The sequence below is a fragment of the Lepus europaeus genome, chromosome 16 (assembly GCF_033115175.1).
Source record: "Lepus europaeus isolate LE1 chromosome 16, mLepTim1.pri, whole genome shotgun sequence".
Lineage (NCBI taxonomy): Eukaryota > Metazoa > Chordata > Mammalia > Lagomorpha > Leporidae > Lepus > Lepus europaeus.
In genome coordinates this window covers 61,616,427-61,635,357 of record NC_084842.1, presented here as the reverse complement: position 1 = coordinate 61,635,357, position 18,931 = coordinate 61,616,427, and the positions used below count along the sequence as shown (strand labels likewise).

Here is an 18,931-nt window from a genome sequence, read left to right as displayed (position 1 = left end):
TGTGAAATTCTGCATCATGCTGAGTTCCTTCATTTTTCCTGTGAAAACTGTTTTAACATCAATTCTCCTGCAGACTTTGTAGGAGGATTAAAACTAATGTACAGGAAGTAACCAGAGCAATGCCATATACATAGAACATGTTCACCCCAGGGTTCTGTCTCTTTTCAGGAAATCTAATATAGTTAATGCTAATAGAATTCTACTCTGGGAGGTACAGGGGGAGGGGGACATATAAGTTTTATACTGAGGTAATCACTTCAAATGCACAAGTATCCGAGTTAACACTCTAAAGTGGGTTTTCTATCCTACTGTTGTTCGATCGAGTAATATAGTTAAATTAGACCACTTAAGGAATTAATGCCAGGCTACTGAGTTCATCAAAACCCACCATCAGTTGATCTGTATAGCTAACCTCTCCTTAAAATCTTTGTTCCAGTTGTTCAGGTCTCACTATATTTTCTTGTAGTTACTGCCCAACTTAGTTCACATGTGTGTAACATGAGCACCGGGCTTGTGTCTTAGTTAGATTATGTATTACCAATGCTCAGCACAAGCCTGACACAAGGGGGTACATAGATAAATGCCCATTGCTCAGATAATCCTCAAAACCTGGACTGTACTACAAAATCAAACTTATTCCCATCATTTTTTTAAACCATGAATAAGTTTTATTTTTTGCTCAAATACACACACATTCAGTTTCAGAACACACTGAACTCCCTGGTACCACCTGAATAGGCTCCAGGTTGAGAAACTCTAATCTGAAAATCCCAAATGTGAAATGCTCCCAGATCTGAACCTTTTTTGAGTGCTGACAGGATGCCACAGGATGCCACAGGATGTGAAAATTCCACACCATGACACTTTGATTCATGCACACAATTATTAAAAACACGCTACAAATCTACCTCCAGGCTATGCACATGAAGTATATATGAAACATAAGCAAATTCCATTGTTTAGACTTGGGTCCCACCTACAAGATATCATTTAATACACACACACACACATACATACACACAAGTATTCCAAACTCTGAAAAAATTCAAAATCTGAAGCCCAGTGAAGTTTGAAATGCTTAGGCCTTCTGGTTCCACATGTATCGGGTAGGGGATGCTCAACTCATACTGAAAATTTGCCAATTTTTCCTAACATGTTCACATTTATTCACCCCTAAGAGAAGGGGCTGACTTCCAGGTTCTTTTTGGAATAAACCCTAAAATCTGAAACAGAATCAGCTGGCCCAGAAAGCAGACATCAGTGAATTCTGCTGAGAATCCGCTCAGCATTCCAGCCCCATGGTAAGTCCCTGCTGCAGTACATGAAATATTATCTGTGCCTGGAAGCATTTATAAATCCTCCAAAAATATATCTCCACTGTAAGATCAAATCTAACATCTTAAGGGAAAAAGAAATAAAAATTTAAACCCAATTGTTTTGATAATGGAGTAAAGTTTTATCTGATAAAATCTAGAAGAAGCAGAAAAGATACCTTCAAGCAGTTTTTTCTCTGAAGAGAGTTTAGAAGCTGCAGCAGGAGCCTGATACAAAAAGTCACAAAGGAACGTGGACTGGGAGGCCTCTTGACTTAATCCACCCTCAGAATGAATGTCATGTTGGGGGAAATCTAGAAAAATTTCAAAAATAACACATTTGAAATCTAAAACAATTATTTTAACACTGCTTGTAAATACGAAGGTGAGCTCTGAGCTAGAATAAGAGCTGCTTCAAATTTCCCAAAGAATAAATATAGATGCTTTCATCTTACTTTGCATAAAAATTGCAAATAAGTGCTTAAGTCATGCTTATTATTCATATATGAAAATCGGATTTAATTTTAGTGGAAATGATTATGTGGGATTAACTATTTTAATCTTCCATTTATAAGATTAAAGACATATAAAAGATGTATGCCCTAAACTTTCTCTTGAAATGATGTAAAAATAAATAGTCTTAAGCATCCTCTATCGCTTGGGTAATTACATTTTTCTTCATTCTAATGGTTTAGCACATGGGAGAAGTAAGTGGATTTGTGCTTCCCTCCTTTTAGGAATATATCAGAAGAGAGCAGGTTAGCACAGGGATGGGGACTAACCTGAGAATTTATTGTGGTAAAGAAATTCCATCTGCAGACTCTGCCCGGCTTTCTTGGCCAGCAAATAAGGGGTGCTATGCACGGGGTCTCCAGTTGCACACATGACATCTGCTCCACTGAACAGCAAAGCCATTGTTTCCAGAACGTCAGGTGTCACAACAGCAGCACACAGAGCCTGGACGTTAAAAGAAAATACACCTTGAAAGGGAAGAAAATAGGATTCTAGCAATTTCAAATCAGCGCAAGTCTGACAGTTCAGTCAATGAGAGGAAGGCTGCATTTCTCATTCCAAAGAAGCTAATCATAATCATGGCTTGAATGGGGCCGTAGGCAGAAAGCCCTGCACCATATGGATGTATATTACAACCCAAAACTGTAAAGCCTCAATACATCACTTGTGGCTGTGATGTTCCTTCTAAACCTTCCTAGCCATTCTACATGCTGTAGAAGACATTTTTACATTTACCTACTCTGACAATGGCTGTTACTCACTTTACCTGAAATAATGAAGTTTCCACTAAATGTTCACCATCTGAATGCAGTCAATATTTTTCCAACCTAATCAGAAGCCATAGACTACTTAAATTATCATTTGTGGTTTGAGAATTTGAAATATGAGTGCAAAGAAGATTCAGGATCTCTGCTTTGTGGGGAAGACAGTGGAGAAGAAAGAGCAAGCAAGACGCACTAGAACTAGCACCTGCAGGGATCAGACTTTTTTGTTGTTGCTTGGAATATAATAAGCTGTTTGTCTTCTCCTTTCTCACCATGTCAGTCTGCACATCACATCTCACGTTACTGGTTTCCTGTTTACTTCTGAAGCTCAGACTGCACATCCTGAAGCCACCTGAAATTTCAGCCCTGAATCACCATTTTACCTCCCTTCTTCCAAGGTGCACCTGGACAGATCGCTGGTGAAGCTGTCTGCTGTGATGCAGCCATAGGACAGCTGCTGCTTAGCTGTCGCCCTGGACAGCAGATCATATACAGCCAAGAGTTCCCGGGATCAATCACGGTTCCTGTCCTGGAAGCTCCACTGTCGCCTTCTCTACCATGGTCTAGCTGACCTCTAGAATTCCTTTCACCTCAGCATCAAGAAGCCTAAATTCTTATACATGACTTTGTATAAATTGGCTAGGTGATCTTGGCCCTTATGTTCTCTGGAACTGAAACCTGTTATCACCCCCTTTCACTTTAATAGTCTCTGACTTTCTGCATCACCCTATTATTTTCCTTGATGCTGTAGGAGTTTGGCTGTTTCTGTCCAGTCTTTTGTATTTGACTGTCATTACCATGAATAAAATAGGCAAATCTATTTATTACCACACTTGTATCTCCACACTCAGTAAGTGTACAACAAATATTTACCAAATAAATTCATTTTTATCAAAAGATGCTAATTTTAAAGAGTCTATTTGGAGATAAGGCCAATAGATACGCTTCCATACAATTAAAATAAATGCAATTTATTGGCACTTAATTTAAAATTTATCTAATGGTTTAGCTTTCAGTAACTGTGAGGTGTGGCAGACAGAACCTCATCTGGGAATACCAATAACTGCCCATTTACAACATTCACATTAGCATCAAGTAGAAAAGGAACACGGGGAACATACGGCCTTGTTCTCCAAGCTTTCCAGTTACCTTCCCAAATCCATGAGTCACTCTACCTTTATTGCCTTAATTTTATTTATTTTACTTATTTAAAAGGCAAAGTGCCAGAAAGAGATAGAGAGAAACAGAGAATGAGTTTGTGAGAGTGCTCTTTCATCAGGTGATTCACTCCCTGAATACCTGTGGTATCTGGAGTGGGCCAGGCCAAAGTGAAGAACCAATAACTCCATCCAGGTCTTCCACGTGGGTGACAGTGACCCAACCATTTGAGCCACCATCTACTGCATCCCAGTTTGTACAATAGTAAGAGGCGTGGTGAGAAGCAGAAGTGGGCCTGGATCCCAGGCACTCCAATTTGGGTACAAGTATCCTTAGTGGTGGCTTAACCGGCTGGGCTACAATGCCACTCGACAAAATTTAGTTTTTATACACTAATACCATCAAACCCTGGTAAAGAGAATTAGTTGAAGCATAGTCCTAGATTTATGAGACTCTGTTTGAATTGCATATCTCGTAAAACTGGACAGTTCTTTTAATAATGTAATTATTTAATAATGTAATTAGTACCCATGAAAACACTACAGAAAACAAAATTCAGTATCTTAACAATAATTTACATCTAACCAAATGATTCTCCACTCTCTTGTTTCATTCCTTTCCCAGCTAAGGCACCTACATGCATTGTGTACTTTTGAAAATCAGTTGGTGACCTCATTTTACTAGTAACAAAGATATATGATGAAGAAAAACTAATTTGGGGTGAACAAAATCAGCAGAATAGAAACATAAACCAAGTTTATATATCTATATTTTTCAATTGCACGAATGAATTATCCATGATGTTTAGCATGTTACTTGAATAGGCATCGTTATCCAACCTGCATTATCATTAGATCTGTAGTAAAGAATTGAAAGCCATGAAAAAATCATCTAAAGATTAAAAAAGCTGGTATCTAAAGATATATGTTTTAAAAATCTATACACAGAAAAGCCTCCTAATACACAAGACAGGAAAAGAAAGCAGGGATTCAGGAAAATAAGAGGTGAGAGGAATTTCACAAAATCCTTTGCCAAAAGACCAAAGGGGCAGCATGACAAAGACCCAAAAAAATAGAATCACTTAGCCCAAAGCAAACAAAACTTCAGATCAACAGCATTTAATAAACCATAGTTTGTAACAATAAACTCAAAAAACCATGGCAATTTTGGTGACACTATCAGCAACATATGGATGAAATTACGGTTAGTATTCTGTCCCTAAAACAGGGAAATGTTTTGAGATTTTGAAGGTAACAGAGATAGATCTGAGCTGGTTGGAAACTTCAATTATGGAGGAAATCAATTCTCTTTTGGTAAAGGATCCATAAGTGAAAATATGTGGAAAACTACTGGCACAATCTCACAAAAGGAAGTAAAACAAAAGTAATTTTATCAAACAAAAGATTTTTTAATTCTTATGTGAAAAGCCTTATTTATTTATTTTTACTTATTTGAAGGGCATAGAGATCAAGAGACAGAGACAGGCAGACAGCCATGTAGAAACAAGTCTCTTTGCCTGTTCACTCCCCAGATGTCATAACAGCTGAAGCTTGGCCAGGCTGATGCCAGGAGCCAAGAACCCAATCCAGGTCTCCTATGTGGGGGACAGGGACCCAATGACTTGAGCTGCTGCCCCTCCCCAGGGTGCCCATTAGTGGAAAGCCAGAATTAGGAGTGGAATAACCTGGATTAAAATCTACACACTCCAATATTGGATGTTGGCATACCAAACAGCATCATAACCGCTGAGCCAAACACCTGTCCCAATTTTTTTGCCTCTTATCAGGAATCTTGGTACATGTTTAATTACATGAAAGCATAGGCCTACCATTACGTTTTACTGAATACCTTATTTAATTCTTCTTTGGTGAGAGATGCCAAAAGGGTCTTTCTGAATTTTCCTTCTTTGTATTTCTGAATAATGAAGCTTTTTCGCTTTTCTACTGGTGAGTCCATGTGTAATTCTTCATCCTTTTGAAGATTACCAGCCCAAAAGTCATTTGCTCTTTTGTTTCCAATGATGATAAAAAGCTTGTCAAAAAATTATAAAACATATCAGCTCATAGAATATATTTAAATCTGCAGAAAATTCACTCACATTACAAATTAAAGCATAACTCAATATAAAATACAAGGAAATGCAGGAAAGAACCAACTTGTTAGAGAATGTGAAGTATGAAAGCGGATACAATATGTATTTTTAATACAGTTTAGTTGCTCTACATAATGGTAAAAACTCAGGCTGGAAAGAAACCACAAGCAACACAAATTTCGGCAAAATTTTTCTTTGTAACTTAAAATGAGACAGATCATTTGCAATGGCTGAGGTGGGCTAATGCTGTCTCCAGGGAATGCTGGTGGAACAGGAACAAAAATGGAAATAGGAGACAGCAAGTTGAACTCAATCACAGTTAATAACTGAGCATGGCCATAAGAGCAGTAACTTTTGCCCAATGTTGTCATTCACTTTTCTAATATTTTACCCATGCTGAGTTAGAAAGAGAGTTCTCGTTTAAGTTTTAAAAATCTGTCAAGTCTTTAAATGTAGTTATTACCATTAAAACTCTTGTGCTTTTTATTTTTAAAGAAACCATCTCATTTAGGAAGTACTCTGAAAGAGTTATTACTATCAAACAGGCCTTAAGCCATTTTTATAATATGGTGAGGACCTCATCACAGAGGTCCTAGAGACTGACGCCACTCCCTGGCGTTCCTCCTCCCCAGCCTGAGCAGCCACAGCCAGTTAGTAGGACTCACCTCGATCAGTTCATTACTCCAAATGCTGGCATCCATTTTTAGACTCCTAACCTTAGAATCCTTTGGTCCCAAGGATCTATGCTGTCCTAAAGTTTAAAAAAAAAAAAAAAAAACAAAGTATTCCATTTCAATTTAGACTTTAACTTTTTCTTTAAAAACTAGTATATATGTATGTATGTATATATATATATATGTATATTTGTATGTGTGAATATATCTTCTCAACTTAAAACACCAATATTCACTTTTCCAATACCAGTAGGAGTAGCAGTGATAAATTATGCAGAAATCACCACCAGTCACAAAGACAAGAAATTGTCTTCCCTGAATTGACATAAAAACAGCAATTTTAAAAGAACATTATCATATTAGATACAAATGGATGATTATGTACAAGTCTGCATGTATGTGCATGTGTATACATACATATGTTTACATTTTTCCTCATTTGGTAATCAGAAATCACAGGTTACTGACAACCCTCTATAATGGGTTTATTTAACTCATGCATTTTAAATGTATTTGTTGAAATCCCATATATATGTATATATAATCCCAGGTATGTTCCTTCACTAACCAGCTACAACTCTAACAAACGTGTTTGTAAAAATACAACCTCGGGGTTGGTATTCAGCCCAAGGACTTATATACCACCTGGAACATCTACTTCCCATCCTTGAGTACCCAGATTCCAATTCTGGCTACACTCCCAATTCCAGATACTTGGTAATGCACACCCTGGGAGAGTGCAGGAGACAGCTTAAGTAGCTGAGTACCTGCCACCCATGAGGGACACCTGGATTTAACTTCCAGCTCCTAGTTTTGTGCCTGGCTAAGCCCTGACTGTTATGGACATTTGGGGAGTAAACCAGCAGATGAGGTCAACTGAAAGATCTCTCTCTCTCTCTACCTCTCTCGGTCTCTGCCTTTCAAAAAAAAAATAAGTAAAAAAGAAAAAAAGAGATACACTGGGGAGTAAGAGCCCAGTGTTCTATTACCATTAATTCAATAATTCTATACAAATCATAGTTATTCCTGGGCAAGCAGGCTCATGTCTAATGCTTTTAAAGCTGAGAAGAGGGGAAAACAGATACACAGGGCATGTTCCCTGATCTATCTTACAAATCAGTTGTCATATGAGCAGTGAGGATTCATTCCTCCCTCTATGTAGGCAAGAAGTTCTTTCCTTTACTCTTCTGTGGTGGAAACTACTCAAAACACCAAGGCCTAGAATTCTGAAGGCAGGGATTTGCATAGGTTTGCATTTCACAAGACCATTTAAAGGTATACCACGAATGAGAAAACTGGAAACCTGTAGGAAGACAGAAAAGGGACAGCAACAATAGTTCATCAAGAAAGAACAGACTCTGAATCCAGGCAGAAGAAACTAAAGGGAGAGGAGAGAGATGGAGATAATGAGAAGATGAAACTAGTGAAACTTAGAGGGCTTTAGGGAACATAGAAAAGTCAAGAGTGGCTCTCAGTTTCAGACTTGAGTGTAGGACAGGCAGTACTGCTTGTGCCCAAAGTGGGGAATGCTTGAAAATGTGTGCTTTTAAGGAAATGGGCTGAAGGCAGCGGCTTCATGTCATTGTTGAGAGATGCTAGGACGTAGATTAATTACACGAGCTTCGTGTCCAATAGAGTGAGAATCATCTGCTTGAACTCAAGTGATAACATGGCTCAGGTACAGCATGGTGAAACAGAGCTGAGCATAACCTATGGTGGCACGCAGTCTTCAGAGCATAAAGAGGAAAAGCACCCTAAAAATGATGGTGGTCATCAGTGCACACTCACAGAGAGGGGGAGCTCAGAAAGAGAGGGAGGAGGGAGGTCAGAGAGAAACATGCCTGTCAAGGGTCTCAAATACGGCTGAAAAGGCCAGAAAGACAGAAACTGAAAGTAACGTACATTGTAAGTGTGATGAAAACATTTTTGCTGGAGAGAAAAGATGGCTACAGCAGGTTGAAGAGAAACCGAGTTAAAGAAATCAAGAAAATCTCTGTGGATCACTACTATTGAAAGGATTCTATCTGTGAAAGCAAAAAAGGGCAGTGAATGACAACCAGGGAGGAACAAAAGGATTTTAGGAAGCTCACTCGTGTCAACAAGACAGACATAAGCAAGTTCATAGGAGGAAATAGAAGAAATCATTTTTGAATACTTAGAGGAGAGAGAGCTGTGATGGGATGAAGCTCCTCAGGGGAGGGGAGAAAGGGAGTGGAAAGACAGCAGCGGCCTGAGACCACACCAGGACTGTTCCCTTCAACAAGGCCAGAGAAGGGAAAGGATGGCAAAATGCAAAGTGGAAGGTGATGAGCTGATGCTGTTAATTAGCTGGTGAAGAAATTTATCTTAGTAGGATAAGAAATGGAGAATAGAGATCTATAAAAATTTTGTTTTGAGCAATTATAATGACTGCACAATTCCTTGGCTTTGCTTCAACTAAATTAGAAAATCCTCATCTATGGTCTCTCATTGAAAGTTGAGTCTTGTACTTGACTCTACTATAACTTCTATTTATGTATTTATGGAGACAATGCCATGTCTTATGTCTTTTTAATTCTCCAGACAAGCACAGCAGATGGTGTTGTAGGTGAATTGTTCATTAGTAAACAGGAGGCACTGTGTATGGTTCTACTGGAACTTTCTCTAAGGCCTCTAGCAACATACTTAAGCTGGGGTCCACTTCTCTCAAATCACGTGAATACTCATTTGAGTTTCCAAACACATTGAGATGTTAGGTAGGCAGATATAAGGTCAAAATAAAAAGAAAGCAGTCATGATTCTGGTTGTTTTCAGAAGTCACTACTGTGTTGACTTGGTTCTACATAAGTACTCTTATCATGAAAGATACCAAAACTGGTATACGATGTTTAGAATGTAGAACCATCTTGATATGAAAAATATGTCTTACAAAAAAATGGGAAAAAATGGCTAAATCTTTATGCAAAGATTTAAGCTTTATCAGGTTGTATTATAAAATCTAAAAAATTCAACAATGTTTTAGAAAATCATACGTGAAGGTGGTAGTAGTGGCATAGTGGGTTAAGCACCCCAATGCCAGCATCCTACCTGTGTGGTTTGAGTCCCAGCTACGCCACTTCAAATCTAGCTCTCCGTTAATGCACCCGAGAAAGCAGCAGAAGAGGGCCCAAATGTGTGGGCCCCTGCCACCTATGTGGGCAACCCGGATAGAATTCTAGGCTCCTGGCTTCAGCCTGGCCCAGCCCTGACTGTTGTAGCCATTTAAAACCAGAAGATCTTTCTCTATCTTTTCCTCTTGCTTTATAACTCTACCTTCCAAATAAATAAATAAAATCTTAAAAGACTAAAATAAAAAATAATACATGGGCGAGTAGGCAGAAAATATGATTACATGCCTAAAAAGCAATTTTTACATGTGAGTCATGCAGAAATTTAAAATTATGGCTTTGAATTTGATTTAAAGAGAATAAGCTTGCTCTGACTTTACTATTCACAGCCATTAGTTAGAACACATTATAGAAGACAACAATGAACATTCAGGGCCAATCTGCCACAAAGCAGTGATGAGCATAACTTAGCACTAATTACCTGCACACTTCTTACAGATGACAACACAGAGATTGATGGATGCCCAGTCAGGATCCGGGGCTTTACAATCTGCACAGCTCCTGTTGGACTCATTGAACCAAATCTTCTCGGCTACTTCATAATCAGAGAGAGTTTCTGCTATCGATTGCTGCACAGCTTCAATCCAGTCTTGTTTCTCTTTTTCAGACTCTGCTGTAAAGCTGAAACAATTAACGTTTCTGCATTATTGATCTCGCTTGTAAAGGCCAATTAAGCAGTAAGCTCAGTTTGCATATTCATTTCACTCACAAATTAAACAGCAGCAGAAAAGTATGCCTTCCAGGCAGTTTGGGGTTCTTTCCTGTTAAAAATCATCTAATTTAACAAATCTTTTCTTTTTCCTTTTAGTTTTTCACATTGCTTATGACTTTGTTTACATATCTTAAACCAAAATTAACACACACATTCTTCTGACCAGGACATAAAAAGTTGCCTTGCTAGGTCAAAAGCTTAAATGAGAGGCCACATTTTCACAGCAATGACTATAAAACAATAAATCAATAAGAGATTGCCATATTGCCATAGTTTCAGGATTATTGCAATATTTTGCTAACTAATTGGGCCACAAGAGTCAAAAACTAAATATCAAAAACACCCACCAGAAACTGATTTTTTTTTCAGACTTAAAAATATTCCTTTTTTTTTTTTTTAATTAGAAGAACATCCAGATGGCTTTAAGAGACTGAGAAACCAGAAAAGTTTTAAGTGGTTACTATTCTAACAGATTTCTAACTCATTTTTAGGCATATTCAGATGCATTCTGATTCTGAGTATGCATTGGGTGCTTAATTAAATGGATAAAAGATTAAAATACCACTTCATGCCTTCAAGAAATATTTACTGAGCACTTACAATGTGCTAAGGAATGTGCTGTGGTAATACACTCAGTGTCCCAAAAAATGATTATTCACACTAAAATGTCCAAGCCTAAAGATAAACATTCCTTAAAATATGACAATATTTAGGAAAGCTCATGGAAAAATGGACTTAAAAGATGTTTCCTTTGTTGCACAAAGTTTTAAAACCCCTGTATCATTTATTGATAGTATGCATTTTCCAAAATACTTCAAAAAGTACTCTGGTATAATGAACTAACATATTCTAATGATGGTTACATAAACTATAGAGTTAATGAATGGCTGAGACAGACTACATTTCTGAAATACTCTATGATTTCATTGTTTCTATAATGTTGACAAAACCCTTCGTGGTTTCCAGTTCTCCTCAAAGTTTCATTTAAGGCCAGAATCTGCACATGTGAAAAATACAGCTCATTATGCTTTACATGTTCATTTCTTTCTCCAAACTTTGGCCAATGGATATAATCCGACAGACAAAAATAAACACAGATGTGGTGGTATTTTTTTAAAACTGTTACTTCATTGTTAGTCATAGAATAATTACCTCTGACCTGCACACCGTTGCAGTATGTTCACTGTTTGTGACAAATGAATTAATGCAGTTGAACTCAAAAGAGAGGACTTATTTCTATTCTGTATACTAAAGCTGTGGAAGCTATGGTAGGTCATTAAAATATATTAAGTACTTTAAATTTTCTGGTTTGCTGTCATAATGATGCTATTACTAAATAGCTATCACAAGACATATAAGAAAATGTTAAAATATTTGAATCAGCAAGTGCTATGAGATCCATTAAAATCAGTATAATTCTAAGTTGGGAATCCCTGAAAGAAATCATATGGACCGCTGTAGTAAGGTTGATATTAAAGAAGGGATTTTATGTGATTAGCCCAAGAAAAGGTAAATAATAATATAACTTAAAGATAATGCAGCATTCTTTTTTATTTACTTCCATAGAAATGTGAAGGAATTTGTCACATATTTATTAATAAAAAATTAAAACAGTCACCAAGTCTACTAAGAAGAGGTAACAGTGAGTTTAGAAACAATTCAAATTTCATGTGCTAAATCTCTCTGCAGGTTATTCAGGTCACTTTTAAAAGGTGTTTTAATATGCTGGATAATAAATTAAACAATATGGAAAAGAAAGAAAATAAATGTCCTATAAAGAGATATAGTCACCACTAGCAATCTAAAATTGGATTGCCCAAACTTTCCTGTAGTTACACAAACATAAAATGTTTAAAAATAGCTTACCTGAAACTCCTATAGGGAGTAATTATTTCAAAAGATTGTTTTACAGTTCTGTCCACTTGCTTTACATTTGCTACATTCATAGGAATGATGGTGATACCCAATCCACTTTTAAAATCCTAGTTTGAAGAAAAACACACACAAAGAAAATAATTTTAAAAAATGTATTTGGGAGCCTACATTGTAGCATAAAGGGTAAATAAAGCCACTGCCTCTGACATGAGCATTCCATATGACATCAGTTCCTGTGCCAGCAGCTTCACTTCCAATCCAGCTCCCTGCTGGAGGCATGGGAAAAGCAGCAGAGGAAGGCCAAGAGTTTGGGTCCCTACCACCCATGGAGGAGAACTGAATGAAGCTCCTGGATTCAGGCTTTGGCCTGTCACAGCCCAGGCAGTTGTGACCAACTGGGGAGAGACACAGAGGATGGAAGATCTCTGTGTCTCTCCCATCTCTCTATAACTGACTTCCAAAATAAATAAATCATTTTAAAAAATGGATTTTGAAACTACAATATTTGGGGCCAGCACTGTACTGCAGCAGGTTTATGCCCTGGCCTGAAGCACCAGCATCCCATATGGACACCGGTTCGAGACCTGGCTGCTCCACTTCCGGTGGAGCTCTCTGCTTTGGCCTGAGAAAGCAGTAGAAGGTGGCCCAAGTCCTTGGATCCCTGCACCCGCTTGGGAGACCTGGAAGATGCTCTTGGCTCCTGGCTTCAGATCAGTGCAGCTCCGACCATCGCGGACAATTGGGGAGTTAACCATCGGATGAAAGACCTCTCTCTGCCTCTCCTCTCTCTGTGTAACTCTTTCAAATAAATAAATCTCTTGGGAATAAGAGAGGGAGGAGATGTATAACTTGGGACATCCTCAATTGGACTTGCCCCAAATGGTGGAGTTAGAAACATGCCAGAGGATTCCAATACAATCCCATCAAGGTGGCATGTACCAATGCCATATCACTAGTCCATGTGATCAACTTCAGTTCACAATTGATCACACTAATAGGTCTAAGAGTCAAAGGGATCACACAAACAAAACTAGTGTCTGCTAATACTAACTGATAGAATCAAAAAGGGAGAGAACAATCCATCATGGAAAACAGGATACACAGCAGACTCCTAGAATGGCAGATGTCCTAAATAGCACTCTGGCCTCAGAATCAGCCCTTAAGGCATTCAGATATGGCTGAAGAGCCCATGAGAGTATTTTAGGCATGGAAAGCCAAGACACTCTGGGGAAAAAAAAAAAAAAGAAGAAGAAGAAGAAGAAGACCTAAATGAAATATCTCTGCGAGTGAGATCCCAGTGGAAAGAACGGGGCCATCAAAGAAGGCGGTACCTTTCTCCGAAGGGAGGAGAGAACTTCCACTTTGATTATGACCCTGTTGGAATAAGATCAAAGTTGGCAAACTCAAAAGGCTTCCATAGCCTTGGCAACTCATGACTAGAGCCTAGGGAGATTACTCACGCCATAAACAGAGTGTCAAATTGTTAAGTCAACAACAGGAATCATGTGTACTTACATCTCATGTGGGATCTGTCCTTAATGTGTTGTCCAATGTGAAGTAATGCTATAACTAGTACTGAAACAGTATTTTACACTTTGTGTTTACATGTGGGTGCAAACTGATGAAATCTTTACTTAGTATATACTAAATCGATCTTCTGTATATAAAGAGAATTGAAAATGAATCTTGATGTGAATGGAATGGGAGAGGGAGCGGGAGATGGGGGGGTGCAAGTGGGAGGGAAATTATGGGGGGGGGAGCCATTGTAATCCATAAACTGTACTTTGGAAATTTATATTTACTAAATAAAAAAAAAGAAATTGAAAACTAAAAAAAAAAATCTTAAAAAACACTACAATATTTTCTAAAATACAGAAAATTCTTTTTTTAATTTTTTTTTCATTTATTAAGCTTTTATTTAATGAATATAAATTTCCAAAGTACAGCTTATGGATTACAATGGCTTCCCCCCTCCCATAACTTCCCTCCCACCTGCAACCCTCCCCTTTCCCACTCCCTCTCCCCTTCCATTCACATCAAGATTCATTTTCAATTCTCTTTATATACAGAAGATCAGTTTAGTATATATTAAGTAAAGATTTCAATAGTTTGCCCCCATATCGCAACACAAAGTGAAAAAAATACTGTTGGAGTACTAGTTATAGCATTAAATAACAGTGTGCAGCACATTAAAGACAGAGATCCTACATAATATTTTTTTAAATTAATTAATTTTCTATGCCATTTCCAATTTAACACCAGTTTTTTTTTTTCATTTCCAATTCTCTTTATATACAGAAGATCGATTTAGTATATACTAAGTAAAGATTCTACAAAAAAAAATTCTACCAAATTTTACTTTACACACACACACACACATATATATATGTATATATATATATATATATATCATTAAATCATTAGAAGTAATAATTCATTAGAAGATAGATTGAGAATGCTTCTCCCATTTTGGTCACCCCTTTCAATACAAGCTAGTGTGTGTGTGTATCATTCCAACCTTAGCATAGGGCTGTTGATAAATATAGGTTTCTGTCACATAACAGATAAATTGACCAGGCCACAAATACTGAACTGCTCATGGCCTGCTTTCAGACGTGGGCACTATATTCACTCTCATCTACTCAGTAAAGTAAATCATCAGTTAAATTTCACCATGTCAAAGGGTTTCCATGTGGGAGAGCCAAGTGACACCGTGAGCTCAGCATAATTACTGTTTATGTACAAAGCTGGGGAAAGGGTGGCTCAAAGGGAAAACTTACACACTGAACCCAAGCTTCTTTTTGTTCTGTGACATGGCATTACTTCTGCTCTGTCACCATTTTTCTCTTTTGCTCTTATACAAAAGAATTATTTATTTTATGAAGTATACAATTTTATCTCATTCTCAATATTTTATTACTTTCCTGTTCCTTCAGTGACACTTAAGACTCCTGGAATGTTACTTAGGTAGAAAACTGCCTTTTCCTTAACATCTATAGCCGTTTTGTTCATCTCTTATGAAGACTGGTGACAGTTCAAAAGGCTACAAAGAATCTTCATTCTTAAAGCATCAAAGTTTACAATATATTACCTATTAGCAAGATTTTGGGAATTTGACTTATTAGATAAATAATCTCATCACTTTGTAATTGAGGCAGGCAAAGTTCATCAGAAGATCTTAAATCCACTGGATTAGAACTTGTAGGAATTATAGTATCTTCACATGGCCTCAAAAGTATTTAGCCATAACTTACTTATAAGAGAAGACATAACCTTAAAAATTAGGTCACTGCCAGGGCTGGCACTGTGGCACAGCGGGTTAACGCTCAGGCCTGAAGTGCTGGCATCCCATATGGGCGCCGGTTCAAGACCTGGCTGCTCCACTTCCGATCTCGCTCCCAGCTATGGCCTGAGAAAACAGTAGAAGATGGCCCAAGTCCTTGGGCCTTTGCACCCATGTGGGAGACCTGGAAGAAGCTCCTGGATCCTGGCTTTGGATCAGAGCAGCTTCAGCCATCACAGTCAGTTGGAGAGTGAATCATCAGATGAAGACCTCTCTCTTTCTCTCTCTCTCTCTCTGCCTCTCTTTCTGTGTAATTTGTAAGAACTGCTGGTCTATTCTTAGTAATTGTGAAAGAAGCAGTGCAGCTGTCTCCTCACTTTATCTCTCCGGCTGTATGGGCTGCAAGTGCTGTTTTCCCAACTCCCTTACCCTTAAGAGTGGTCAGGTGTCACAGTTTTAGTTTTGGTCACAAAGATACCAGAATAAGCTAAGAGGAAGATACTTTCTATCTTCTTTGAAAATAACTTCTACAAGTACAGAGGCTGCTTTAGAAGTTTAGAATCCTTGAGATGTGACATCTCAGGACAAATTTTCATTTCAGAGTGAGAAAACGATACAAAGAACTCCATCCCCTTGTAGTGTCAACTTTCTTCTGCCTATACAGATTTGTTTAAATAAATATCTATTTCACCCATCCTTTAGGCTTTTGTTGTTTAACAGTAATATATTCCTAAGTGATAAAATAAATGAAGTTAAATGATCTTAGAACAAATGCCCCTCAACTCATACAGGTATTTATTGTCACAACCTGTGGGAAACCCTACTTTGCTTTATTTTTAAATATAGAAGTTTTTATTTAGAAGAAGGAAATGACTTATTTATAAAAAAATCATCAATTAAATATTATTTCTTTTCTGATAAAGAACAAGTGGCTCATTTTGTTAGGGGAAACAACTCAGAAAGTGAGAATCTTAACATAAAAGATGCAGAGAAATGTTGAGTGCTGAGAAAGAACAGGAGTAATACACTTCCACTTCGTATACTTAATAGGATCTATAAGAAGGGACGGAAAATCATACTTTTCTAAGGTGCCACATTTAATACGATGTAGCATTTCAGTACAGGGCTGCATTCATGACTACTTATTAAATTAAAAGAAACAAATTCCCAGCTATCCATACCAATGCTCCTCATAGATAATGTAATTCTTGCATTAACCTCCCACCCCCACCCCACCGTGCTTGGGACACGGAACCCAAGCTCTCTTTTGTATAGGAAGAAACGGTAGGAGCAGTGAGACAGATATCTTTAAAACAGCTTTCTGATAGCTCACCTTGAACAGGGATAAACTCCAGAATAAAATACTTGGACTTTATGTCCTTCAAACAATTCTCCATAATGAGGCTTTTGACAAGAGCTGGATATCAGGCCATCCCAGCTTATATTCTGTGATGGGGGCCTGACCTGCAAGTACTGTTAAGTTACTAGGGGCAGAGGCTCCTAAAACTCTCACCATCAGACTAGCAGATGGCAAGGATGACAACCTTTTATGGAAACAGATGAGACTCATCAAGGCTGCAGCCTGAATAGATGGGCCCTCATCTCTACAAGCAAGTCATGAAATGTCCACATAGAAAGCTGTAATTTCTGTTAAAATAAGTAAGGGCCAACTCCATGCCCCAAATTTCTCCCATGCACAGCAAAGATGATTTTTTTTTTTAGCCTCGAAAATTGTATCCCATTCATCAGCTGCTTGCCATGGCCATATGGTTTTGAATAATTAGAGTATCCACAGTGCTCACCAGCACAAATTGACTGTAAAATATACACCAGAGTTACAAAATAAATGTCAGTGCTCTTGAGAGCTATTAAATATGAAACAAGTGCATTTTCTATTAAAAATATTATTAGTGACATTAAGCCATGTTTTTCAGACAGTATTTAGAACACAGACTCTCATTCCTACACATTCATCAAAATTACCTATGGAATGTCTTCCCACCCTGAGACTGAGGGCAGAATCTAAGAATCTTTAATTGATATCCCTGTGACTCTCATATGTGGCCAGCACTGAATCATCTTAGATAGCAGACCCAGTTGCAAAATTTAGACAGTATGAATCTGCAATCTTTAAATATCAGGACATAAACACTTCTGTCTGCCTTCTGTTGAATAAAAGAAAGAGCATTCAATCAGAATATATAAAAAATTCCAAATCATTAATACTACTGATTAAAAATAAGCAGTCCAGGACAAAATGCTTGTTAGACTGCTAAAACTGTCTTTGTCCTCAGTACAAACCTTCTGTATCCAGAGGTTTAAAACAACCATCTTCATGAAGCATTAGTGCGTCCCCAATTTTTTGAATGTTTATTTGTATGCTGCTCTGAAATTTATAAATACTTATAAATGTTCATGTGATTCTCTGAGTAGGCAGAACCTCCAGAAAAGTTAGTACTAGCAACATTGTATTTATTAAATATCTAGTGTGTGTCAGAAACTGTGCTAAGTTTTGAGCTTACACAACAGCATGAAAGAGCACCTGTCCTGGGAATGCTTACAGTCTTAGGAGGGAATGAGACACAAAAGGTCTGGCAGAGAGGGAAGTACTGAATCCAGCCCTGGAAAGAGAGTTGTGTTCATAAAAGGCTTTCCAAAGGCGGAGACACTTGCTGGGTCAATGCACAAAACCCAGACCATCTTAATGTTCAGGTTCATCTCTCCTGCTTCAGTTCACTATTTTGCTAAGTAGGGATAACAAGTTATCCACATGATCACTTTGGTGTGGATGAAGTCAATGCAGCCCAAACACTCAAAGGACAGGACAACTAACTGTTATTATTTCCTAAATTTTGTCTTTTAAATCTTTTGGATTTAAAGCCAACTGAATGCATTACCTATTAAAAAGTTAATTACAAGAAAATACATGTTCAAAAATAACTAGTAGGCATAACTTTTAAAAATGGAATGGAATGTGAACACAAACCATTAAAGAAAGTTAAAAATAAATTACCCATTAATTACAACCTAATTATCAGCTCTATTCTCATTCTGAGAAATAGGCATGAGTCAGGCACAACCAGGCTTTAAAATGCTATAAATGGTATTGAAAAGACAGTAGTGCAGAGGTTCAGTGGACAGAACTACAATATTATAGAAAGTATAAAGCTAAAACTAGATTCTGGAGTGAGCAATATTTTACATTTAATTTGCTGTGATAGAATGTGGGATCCCAGAAAGCATGAATCCCTCCACCAGTTCTAATGTAAGAGCAGCCATGCTTAGCTTAACAAATCTGGATGCTGCAAAGGAGGTGAAACACAGCAAGTACTGGAGCTCAGATCTGGGGGAGAATCTTGGCTGAGCCACTCCCTGTCAGTAAGCCTAGTTTATCAATTTAT

The 18,931-nt window shown here is 37.7% G+C and overlaps 1 protein-coding gene across 9 annotated transcripts in view; it reads right to left on the bottom strand.

Moving 5' to 3' along the window:
- ARAP2 (ArfGAP with RhoGAP domain, ankyrin repeat and PH domain 2) overlaps nt 1-18,931 on the bottom strand; it is a 235,134-nt gene that overhangs the window by 157,640 nt on the left and 58,563 nt on the right. For all 9 annotated transcript variants that reach the window (XM_062213241.1, XM_062213242.1, XM_062213243.1 and 6 more), the window contains exons 9-14: nt 12,239-12,354; nt 10,082-10,281; nt 6,506-6,591; nt 5,597-5,779; nt 2,096-2,270; nt 1,493-1,627 (exon numbers count right to left, since the gene is read on the bottom strand). In XM_062213241.1, coding sequence (XP_062069225.1) covers nt 1,493-1,627; nt 2,096-2,270; nt 5,597-5,779; nt 6,506-6,591; nt 10,082-10,281; nt 12,239-12,354 — 895 coding nt within the window. The remainder of the gene's footprint in view (nt 1-1,492; nt 1,628-2,095; nt 2,271-5,596; nt 5,780-6,505; nt 6,592-10,081; nt 10,282-12,238; nt 12,355-18,931) is intronic.